At 43.3% G+C, this 11,460-nt stretch overlaps 1 protein-coding gene across 7 annotated transcripts in view; it reads left to right on the forward strand.

Moving 5' to 3' along the window:
• The window catches only part of Atp9b (ATPase phospholipid transporting 9B (putative)), a 449,279-nt gene extending 443,111 nt beyond the window's left edge, over nt 1-6,168 (forward strand). The window contains exons 27-30 of one of the 7 annotated variants that reach the window (XM_023700057.1): nt 857-914; nt 1,709-1,912; nt 4,512-4,544; nt 5,621-6,168. In XM_023700057.1, coding sequence (XP_023555825.1) covers nt 857-914; nt 1,709-1,912; nt 4,512-4,544; nt 5,621-5,757 — 432 coding nt within the window. In that variant the 3' untranslated portion in view covers nt 5,758-6,168. The remainder of the gene's footprint in view (nt 1-856; nt 915-1,708; nt 1,913-4,511; nt 4,545-5,620) is intronic. The other 6 variants (XM_004640201.1, XM_023700058.1, XM_023700059.1 and 3 more) reach the window with 6 other exon arrangements.
• The last annotated feature ends 5,292 nt before the right edge of the window (nt 6,169-11,460 follow it).

An 11,460-nucleotide genomic window follows, 5' to 3' on the forward strand; every position in this document is an offset into this window, starting at 1 on the left:
TAGAACATCATTTAGTAGTCTGTGTAGGCTTGGCTTTGTCATCATGAAATTCTTTAGTTGTTCTTTGTCATGAAAGTATTTTACTTCTCCATTATACTTGAAAGAGAGTTTTGCAGGGTATATCAGTCTGGGTTGGAATTTGTTTTCTTGCAAGACTTGAAGTACTTTGCTCCATGCTCTTCTTGACTTAACAGCAGCACAGTTAAACAAAAGCAGCCTTTGACCAGGATCTTTTGTCTCTGGTCCATCTCTCAAAACCCATGTTCAAATTAAAACAGTGAATTATTACACAAGAAACCTCAGGGAGTGGGGTGGGGACAGTGCTTACCTGGCAACTTTTCCACAAAGGATTTAAGGAACCAATTGAGATAGGTTGTTCCTACCTACTAAAGAGTTCTCCCATTTTTTTATCTGAAGAAACTAAAAAGTTTAAGAATATTTTTTCCCAAGAAATAAAGATAAATAAAAGAGAAATTTTTATTATGAAGTCTTTGTCTCCTAGTTCATTTGAATGTTTTTCTATAGATGTCAACTTCTAGGTTGCTAGGAAGCAGGGGAACATATTTCTGTGGCTTAGGAAGCATGTGGATCAGATCAGAAGACACAGAAGACCCTCATTCACTTCAGGAACTCAGTGCAGCTTATAGCACCTGCAGGGGCAGCTACAGCAGGGCAGATATATGGAGGAGCAGGCTCATCTGAGGTGCTCCCTTGAAGATGAGGTCAGAACAGCATATGTGGTAGGCCTGGGGACCTGGGGCCTTTCATAAGGCCTCCACTCCTCGCTCCTTGGACATGTGCAAGCCACACAAGTCATTCTGCTCTTTTAATGAACTTTTTCCTCCATTTACCCTAGGGAAGATCTTTATCCTTCAAGACCTTCTTCATCTGGGTTCTAATCAGCATTTATCAAGGTAAGGCAGGACCTGATTTTATTTTACAGAAGTATTTTTTTGGACTTTTAATAATATTGTTTTCATCTCCAAGTTAAATTCCAATCACTGAAAATTTCAGCAGCAGTTAAATGTTACCTTCTGTCAGTCTTGTAAATTGATATTCTAGCAATGTAGATTGATATTATTAAATGATATATGTCAGCTCACAAATGACATGTTCCTAATTAAATATTAACCTAGAAAATTTTAACAAACACTTTTTTTGTTGTGTCCTGCACCATCATTTTCTTACCCGAGGTGATGCTTGGGCTCTAAAAAGTCTGTTATGTAACTAAAGTCAGTAGCCACTCTGTTAAGTGTTCCAGGTTAAGTGAAAGATTCTTAAAAGTATAAGTAGCTGTAAATGAGATAGGTTACATGAGATGAGTGAAAGGAATCATTCACATGAATTGAAGTGCAAGTATGGATTCTCCTTGACATTTCTAAATTAGCAGGAGCATGCCATACCTTATTTTACCCATAATCCCAAGTTTGGCTAGATTGTCTGACCACATATGGAGTATGTGTGTATACCTGATTCTGTATTGTAGCCATTGTGAAGGATTTAGCTATTTACGTGATCATTTTCCTGGCCTGTCTGTAAAGTGATCCAGCTCCCAAGCCAGGCAAAAGAAACTGACCTATAAGAGGCTACCTGCCCAGGGAAATGGCTCAGTAGAATAAGCGCTTACCTGGCAAGCACAAGGGCCTGAGTTCAATCCCCGATTCTGGAAAATAAAAAAAAAAGAAGCTACTCTGCCACTATCTTCCAGGAGGCATTCTCATGTATGGAGCTCTGCTGCTCTTTGAGTCAGAGTTCGTCCACGTCGTGGCCATCTCCTTCACTGCTCTGATCCTGACTGAGCTGCTCATGGTGGCACTGACCATCAGGACCTGGCATTGGCTGATGGTCATGGCAGAGTTCCTCAGTTTAGGCTGCTATGTGACCTCACTCGCATTTCTAAATGAGTATTTTGGTAAGTGGCTTACAATTTTTTTTAAAAAAATCATTGTCTGTTAGTGGTGTTTAAACAGTTTGTTATTGTGACTGTGTAAAACATCATGAACTGTAGATCACAATCACACCCATACCTTGAAGTTTGACAACACAAAAATTTTTTTTGTGGAAAAGTAAAATTGCTTGCTGTAATTCATAAAGTTAAGGTTTTCACCATCTTGGCTTTAAAAAAAAAAAACATTAAAGTTACGTTTATGTCCAGTAGCTCTTTCCATAGGAATTGTGTTGCCATTTTCATGACACAACCCAGTAACTGTCCTAAGGCAGACACTTTCCACAAGCTACACACTCCACTCCCTTCAGCTGTCTGCACAGGTCCCAGAATGTAGCTCAACTAGGCCACTGTCAGTGGCATTAGATGTGATGTTAGTGTCAGGGTCGGGTCTCAACTGTCTTCCAGGTGCATCCAGTGCTGGCTTTGTTCCTCAAGCCCAGCTTAGCCTACTGTGACTTGCCAGGGCACTTACAACAGTGGTTTGCTTCCCTGAGCGCCATTCTTGAGTCTAAGGTCCTATATAAGGAATGCTACACAGGTATTAGGCACTCTATGAGTAGTAATTCTTGTCACCATCATGCCCTTTATCACAGCTTGAGGAAAAACAAGTCAGAGGAACCCAGAATGCCATGTTTCTCTCCAATCAGTTACTCAGCTTTTTTACAGTGTCAAGGGTTTCCTAGAAATGGGCTAGAGGCCTTCCACAACCCTTAGTACCATTCCTCCTGAATGAAATGAACCATTAAAAGGAACCATCAAAATTAACCTAATATTAATTTGCTTGGGGCAGGTCCCTTTCTGTGCACCTACAATCTTCTGTGCCCTCCATTCCCAGGACTTCCACCACCCTCCTTGCTGGTCCACGCCTACTGACCCACTTTGTCATGTGAATTCATCTCATCTTCCCCAAGTCTTAGGTTTTTTCCAGCCAGAAGTTGAAAAGATGAAAGCATTGTCATTAGTTAGACCTCTGGCTCACCCCCATATTTGTTAATGTGACTAAGACTACAATAATGACTTTGTAAGATTTTTTAAATGAGTTCAATGATGTTCACTCAGATGAAGATCATTTAGTGTAAGTCCTCACTTGGTTCCCAGAGCATGGCCAGTTCTCTGTTTTCTAGGGCCAAAGTTTGGGGTGATGGTCACAGTATGCATGGTACACAGTAGAACATAATCTCAAAGATACCTAAGAACATCAAGCTGGTGGCCTTCCCGTATGAGCCCTGAGTGGGTGCTCTTTCTGATATGAGCAGAAAGGCTCCAAGTTTTCAGAAGGGGGAGAAGTGCACTCTGATGTGTTCTCTACATCCGTATCAGTGGCAGCAAACATTATCCTAGGGAATTGTTTTGGTGAGTCAGCCACACAGTTATCCCTGTACACTCTGACTTCTGAAGTGGGTGGTGTTTGAGGTTTGCACATAGGTGTGAACACACAAAGGCACTCCAAGCACCAGAAGTTAACCCTGCAGTGAGTGAGCACAGTCAGGTTCCACCCACCCTTATCATACCAGTGTGTGTGCAGTGCAGAGTTTATATAGGTAGAAAAATTAAAAGTCCATGTTTTATATTAAACATTCACCAAAAGATACAGACCTGTGGCGTGGGAAAAAAAGATCATTTTTAAATTAGAACATCATAGCTATTTTTGCTTGAAGAAGTAAGTACTTACTATATTTTCCTGTGTGGTCATAATTAATTCACTTAAACATGGAGAAATGTTGGTTTATTTTTTAAAAAAAAAAAAAACTTTTAATCTTTATTTATTTAGATGTGGGATCTCACTACACAACTCAGACTCAGTGATCCTCCAGTCTCAGCCTACCCAGTGCTGGGATTACAGGCATGCACCACCACACCCAGTTTCCATGGCTGACACAGTGGCAGGGTACATAGTACTGACGATCAAACACAGGCCTTGCACTCGCTAGACAAGCACTTAGACCACCGAGTTATCTCTCCAGACTTCATTTTAATAGCATGTTTTCATTTGACAATATAAACAAAACACAAAGCAAAATAATGAAATTAGAAAAACAAACTGTAGTATCTAATGCTATATGAGCATATATAAAACTGACTTTATAAACAGGAGGTATAAATGTGGCAGGCAACCCAGCCAGCCATGTGAATCGGGTTGCCTCTCTGAGCCTGTTTTCTCATGGAGGGCTGGAGATGATACAGGAGGCCAGGCCTGGAGATGAGCAGCACTGTGTTTATGTGTAAGCAGGTCCTGGAGCCTGTAGTGTGTGAGCATGGGGAGGACTCAGGTGTGAGCTACATTCTGAGAGGCACCCCTCTCAGGTGTCCAGATCCAGACCAGTGAGGCATGCCTGAGTGTGTGCTTTTAAGAAAAGTAGTTAATTAATTAATTAATTGTGTGTAAAAGACTATAACAGGTAATAAGATGAAGGGGTTAAAAACACAGTCACAAATGCATTTCATGATGCTTTTATTGCTTTTTAATGTATATTTCTTTCATTAGTAGCTAACCACTACAAATGTCCTGATATGTCCTTTTATCTGTCCTTTATTTTCTTGTTCCTGTTTTGTCTTGGAACAGGTATAGGCAGAGTATCTTTTGGAGCTTTCTTAGGTAGGTGAAGTTATCATTTCTTTCATGAGTATAGAGAATTTAAGAGTCAGAAAAAGAAAAGAAAATCAGCAAAACAAAATTGATAAAAATGCTTCAGTGATCTAAAAAAAGAAGCCTTTCCTCTGCCTTCCCACTTCCCACTGACTTCTGTGACGTCATGTAAACCCTGTATGTAAGCTTCCTTGCCTGGATCCAGGAGTGTCTCATAGTTACCATGGCTTCTGATTGGAGGAGGGATGAGACCCAAACTGTTCTCCCTTCCTAAAACAGTCTTAGTGAGAAAGCTCCTAATAAAACACTCCCAGGGTTTCTCAAATGACCTTTCTTTAATGGTGTCCAATCTCCTGCATAGAGGACAGTTGCTTTCTCCACATCCTTTATTTTTGTAAAAGTGTATAACTCCTAGTAGGTAGATTTTTTTTTTAGCCCAATTTCTGACAACAATCTACAGAGATTTCTGCAATATGTAGAACTGAACTATACAAATGTTTGGTTTTCCTTCTCATGAGGACTTTAAATAGCCATTGCTTCTAGCGCAGCTTTGTTGGGGTGCTAAACAATTTTTCCATAGTAACCAGGAGAATGCTCCAAGGATAGCCACACTGAAAAGCACTAATGAACAGACACATCTGATCCTTGTGTCCTGGCAGGGTGCTTCCACTTGCCTCCAAGCCCTATAAAGTCGGCTGTACCTTAAGATGGCGCCACACAGCCTGGGCAGAGCACAGTCTAGTTAGCTGTTGTCCTCCAATGAGCAGTGTTTTGCAAATCCTGTTTGAAAAGTGCTGTGGACCTGTTAATAAGTCTGTGGCGACACTAGCCATATATAGTCTTTCTCTGATTCTGTACTCTGGCTATTCATTCCATTTGAGAAGATTCAGCTGCGCCAGGATGCAGAGTATAGCAGCATGGCGGTGAACACACCAGTAACTGAGGTAGGCTGCCTGTGCAAGTGCATGGCAGAGCTGCAGTGGACAGCCTTAGGGAGTCTTTGATGTTCAGTCAGGTCTTCACAGTGGTTTGGGGGCCTAAGAACTCTTTGGTTGGCTTTCACACTCTTTACCTCCTTCTGACAGATGTTGCCTTCATCACAACCGTGACCTTCTTGTGGAAAGTGTCAGCGATCACTGTAGTCAGCTGCCTCCCACTGTATGTGCTCAAGTATCTGAAGCGCAAGCTTTCTCCACCAAGCTACTCCAAGCTGACATCCTGACGGCCAGCACCTAGTGCAGGACTGGACTGGTCCCTCTGGCATCTCCAGGGAACACAGCATCTGCACCTTGTTCCTGAGAGAGGACATGAGCCTTCTTGGAGACCCTCCTCAGCTGGACATCGTGGAAGACAGGGTGCTCTGTCGGGTAGGGGGCTGCCCACATCCAGGCTTTTCTATCCAGTGTCCATGTGGAGGCAGTTTGAGCTACCACCAAAAAGGAATTGAATTCCTTCACTTCTGCTGTGAAGGTTTTTCATTCTGAGAATTGAAAGTTTAATTTCTCCATTTTCCAGCATCAAAGTTTTTCCTTTGATGATATCATATCTAAAGCCATTCATACTTGAAAAGTGAAATCTAGACACTGGAGCTGCCTCATCTGCACATGCCACTGCCCCCCATCAGACAGTGGACTCTATGGCTGCCTTCTTCTTTAGCTGTGCATCTTGCTTTCCTGTGGACACTAACCTTCTCACACATGCAAACCCCAGTGACCAAATGTTAACATTTCTGGACATAATTCCATTACAGCTACAAATATAAATCATTCCTCAAAGGCACTCCTGTTAGGGAATGTGTTAATTTCTTACCCTTTTATAGCTGTAAAAGTCACATCCCAAAACAATTTATCTGTGTAAAAATCATTTGCCTGTGAAGCACATCACTGAAAATGTGTCACTTTTATGTTCACAGTTGTCCTTGGTTTGTGTGGTTATAAATATGCACAGTATACCTAGGTGATACTAGGATAGAAAAGCCCCGTCTTTCAAGCTGTGCTGAGGGTGTCTGTGAGCAGGTGCCTTGATTGCTCAGGCTGGGAGTGTTTGAGGCCAGGGCTATTTTCTCTTTATTTACTGTGCTGTGGCATGTGACCCAGTTGGGTATAGCATATGTCATCCAGCCTCCAAAGTTCTCAGCAAGTCCATCAGTGAGGAACTGGTCAAACCCCAGCCTCTGGACTGAAAAAGAACCTTTCACATCATCTAAGGTAGCCTCTTATGGGCCTTTTTGCACTAGGCTTTGTATGACCGTTTTCTTTGACTTGATTTCCCATTGAATGTAGTCCCTGTTGCTCCAGAGCCAAAGGGACTTGCCTGACAAGCCGTGGGCCTGGCACCACTGTCCACCCAGGCTCTCATCAGCTGTTGCCTTTCAGAGAAGAAATGCATCAGCCAATAAAGCCAATAAAGCTTCATTTCTTTCCACATGATTTTTGGTGCCTTTTGACTTGAACGCCTTTAGCAGGTTATCTTTCCAGTGCTTGAACATTCCCAGTTCTAAGACATGAACCAGAGAGCGCTGTTTCTCATGTTCTCCACAAGGTGTCAGTATTTTTTTGTCATTTCCTCCAGGAGCCTTTGGCCATATGGGGTCACCTGGCTGCTTTCCTCTGTGTGCTGAACTAAGAAAAAATAGAGGATTTGGATTCCACTGTGTTCCCTTCCCTTGTTTTGGTACAGTTTGAATTAGGGGCATTGAATTCACAGGATTGCCAACAGTTCACAAGATGAGGCCAGATCATATCACTCAGGGCTCTGGGGATGCAGAACACCAAGTGTACATTACACACTCTTGTACTTTTTAAAATAAAGCAGACACATTGGAAGTTGACCCAACACTCAAGGGACTGAGGCAGGAGTATCACCACAAGTTCAATGCCAGCCTCGCTACAGAATGAGCTCAGGACCAGCCTAAACTACATAAGGAGATTCTGTCTTTTAAAAAAAAAAAAAAAAAAAGCTATGTGGGGAAGGCGACCATCCAGCCTGGACTCCACACAGCCGGACCTGTCCTCCAGCAAGTGCTTCATCCTGGGCCAAGCCAAAAAGAGGGTCGCTGGGTGGGCTGGGTCTGATTCTGTCTGGGTTGGGCCTGCCAGGTCCCGAGGTCAGATGAATAAAATGTTGAATGAGGAAAAAAAAATTGACATGATCATAATAAATTGTAGATAGTGTTAGAAAAACTGCCACTAACCACAACCTGAAATCGTAGAAGCTTTCATGGGGCTGGGAGATATCTCAGCAGCATAAGCATTGCCTGGCAAGTGCAAGGTCCTGAGTTCAATCCATAATACCAAAAAAAGCCTTAGATTAGTTGTGTATAAATTAAGAGACACCGTCAGACATCAGGCTCCAGAAGTTGAGATATGAGACCAACTTAGAGACTTCAAGAAGCCAACATGGTGCTCATTTGTGAACCAAAAATAATCATCACAGGATGTTGTTTGGGTCAAATGAAGCAATAATTGGAAAGGAGATTCCAAACAGATGCCTGGCACACAGCAAGTGACTCAGAAGGTATCTGTATTAATTAGTTTTTTGCTAGATTGAAGAAAACAACCACTTAATAGAGGATTATTGAATCTGGAATAGCTCAGGTATGTGGGTAGGCTCAAAGGAATAGTGTCTTGGAATTGGGTGAGGAAAGCCACCACACAGGGCAGTCAAGCATTCTCCCTGGCTTGTGGAGCAATCTTAGTGTACTAATGTATCTCAGAAACTCTGATAGCCCTTGGCTTATACGTTCTACCCAGCTACTCCAGGACTTCAGAAAGACTGCTTCTCAGTGTTGGTGTCCAGGAAGCAAGCACATTTGGTATTCAGGAGAAACTTTGACCTTTCCTGTTCATTAGAAGCTTTGTGAGAGAAGAGACTGCTCTTCTTTCAGCACTTAAGTCACAGATGTCCACTGAGTGTCCACAGTGCATATAGGGACATGACATACATAGCCCTGCATGTGGAAACAAGCAGTGCGACATGGAGATGAATGCATAGGGAACATAGTCTCAACCCAGGGGAGACTCCTCAGAGAGGTAGGGTAGAAGCTGATACCCAAAAAGCAAGGAACTGTGATGCAGAGGGGGGTGTGTAGATGGGAACATGGTGGCGGCAGAGTCAGTAGGTAGGTGGTAACAGGTGAGGGAGGCAGAGATGGGGAGATTAGTAAATGGATGAACGTGTAAATGGGTAGATGGCTAGGGGTGTGGTTGGATGGGCAGACAAGTAGATAGCTATCCATCCTCCTTCACCTTGTGCTGTTCAAAGGTAGCAACCATCATGCCTTTTCTTACAGCATTTCTGCATCAGACAGGGCTACACTATTTTTATACCTTATGAAGCCAGAAAAGATTGCACAAGTGGCCATTTTCTTCTTCCTGTACTTGTTAGAACCCAGCAAGGAAGCTTTAGGAGAAAGACCCCTTTTGAGACAGTAATGGGCAGGCACAAGCCCCCTCTGGCTTGTTGCTGAGTCAGGGTACTGTCTGTAGGTGCAGCATCAGCATTGTGTCCACACTGTCATCACTTCTCTAAGTGTTCTAAAGAAGGCTGATTGTCATCATATATAAAAAGCAGAACTAACCACATGTCATCACAGCAGGCTGTGATAGCAGAAGGATGGGACAGATACTGTACAAACAAAGAAGCATCACAAAACTGGGTAGCCATGACATTCAGAATAGACTTCATACAGTGTCACCGAAGATGACCGTTAGAAAGGTGGAAAGAATGTTGAAGTAAAGGATGAATACATCAGAACTATTTTGGGCTTGGCAGGCCAGTTACCATCCACAGCATGCCTGGCATCTTTAATACATCCTACAGTAACCAGTCCAACCAACTACATAGAAATCCAGAGGACAGAGAAGTTCAGTGTGATGCCTGACATTGCAGAGCTCTGAACCCAGCCAGTGTAGAACCCACCATGGTGTCAGCTACGTGCTGTGTCAACAAGACTCCAGAGAAACACTGTATTAGGGTTTTACTAGAGGAACAGTTGTAACACAAGATGCACAAATGTATAAGAAATTATAAGATTGGCTTATGGTCAGCCACAGTCGGATGAGGAAGTGTGCAGAGGGTGTCTGTACACTGGAGACTGAAGGATTCAATCCAAGATCTGCAGCTCACTACAGTGTTCTGTTCAAGTCCGTATCAGAAGGCTGATGGGCCTACAACAGAAGGCTGAAGGATCCAAGGTGGAGGCCAGAGAGTCTTCTCGAGAAGCCAGAAGACAACATCCAAGCTGACTGAAGACTGGAGCTCCTCCCAGGAAATGTAATGCTCCATCCTTCCTCAGCTCCCTTTTATATCCTTTAAGTGATGAATCACTCTAGTTTGGGGTCTCCAAGCTCTAGGGTGTGGGATTTAGTTAAGTGTTTAACTTCTCAAGTTGACACAATATATCAACCACTACAAGCACAAACCACTGAAATCGAAAAATCAGAGAACATGTGGGTTTGAGAAAAATTGGAGAAATTCTAAACTATTTCCAGCTGAGTAACTAAAATATGTCAGAATTTTGGAGGTAGAGTTAAAGCAGTGCTTGAGGGAAATTTATACATTTAAATATTTAGAGGATGGTCTAAAATCTGTATAGGGCCAGCCAGATAGCCCAGCAGATTAAAGCACCTGCTTAGGCAGTGGCAGGGACCTGGGTTTGATCCCTGGCGTGCTCGCCCCACCCTCAGGGCCCCTGAGAGGATGATTGAGACTGGGCATGGTGGCACAAGAGGATCACTAGGAGCTGGACCTGTGTAGTGAGACCCTGTAGACCCTGTACTAATTAAATTAATTAAAATCTGTAGACTTTTACTTTGGGAAGCTAGAAAGAGTAATAAAGTAAGCCCAAAGCAAATAAAAGACTGGAAGGAAAGGTGCAGATGAATGTCAGCAAAAGAGAAAACATTAATAATGGAAGCCAGTAAATCCAAAACATATCTCTGACAAGATCAAGAAAATTCAGTTTAAAAAAAAAAAAAAGCTACAGTATGCTGAAGGCAAAAAAGAAACCACAATAAGTTACTGTGTTTTGTGGTTCTGCCAATAAGATACAGAGTGCGATCAGTGATCACCAGCATCAGTGTGCTTGCAAGCTCGCCATCACTGATGAAATGCCTGGAAAAATAAAAGGGAAAGTGATGTTCGGCTCATGGTTGTAGCGGTACTGGTGTATAGTCACTTGGGTCCCTATTTGGGGGCCTGTGGCAAGGCTGGCTCATGGGGAGTGTCTGCCAGTGCAGCGCTGCTCTCCTCAGGTTGTCCAGAAGCACAGAGAGCTCACTCCCGTTGATATCACTTAATTCCAGTAGCTCCAGCCACCCCTGCCAGCAGTGCCAAGACTTCAGTACTTCTGCCTCTGAGGGACATTTAAGATCCAAAACTATAATATGGTCTTAAGGAGTAGGGTGACTGCAAGGGGCTGTGCCAGAGAGCTGTGGCACAGACCTTTCAGTGTCTGGGTGTCAATGGCAGCTGCACCATAGCCTGAGAACTCTGGACAGCTGTAAGGGCATCACTGACCACTATTGGCCATGATTTCATATCCAGCAGGGGTGGCACAGGGGACCTTCCCATAACTTAACACATATTTTTTTCAAATTGCTGTGACTAGATCGCAAAATAAAGTATTAAAGTGTAATGACATTCTATTAGCTATGAACAGGGACAGAGAAGGTCTAGAAGATGAGTAGTGGAACATCAAGCTTCCATTGGGTGAGCAGGTAAGACAGGCTGGGGCTTGGGCTGCAGCTGCAGCTGCTCAAACCACTCTTGTTTTTCACAGTAGGAAAACTGCCCAAGGACCAGCCTGCCCAGGGAAGATCTGTGAGCAGTCTTCCTCTTAGCTTGGGTTGCAGCTGCTGTGACTGCTGGATGGCACTAACCTGTGGGTAGCTGGCATTGCCTAGTAGCAAGGCCCTACCATGCC

This window comes from Octodon degus, unplaced genomic scaffold (genome assembly GCF_000260255.1).
Source record: "Octodon degus isolate 3935 unplaced genomic scaffold, OctDeg1.0 scaffold00120, whole genome shotgun sequence".
Lineage (NCBI taxonomy): Eukaryota > Metazoa > Chordata > Mammalia > Rodentia > Octodontidae > Octodon > Octodon degus.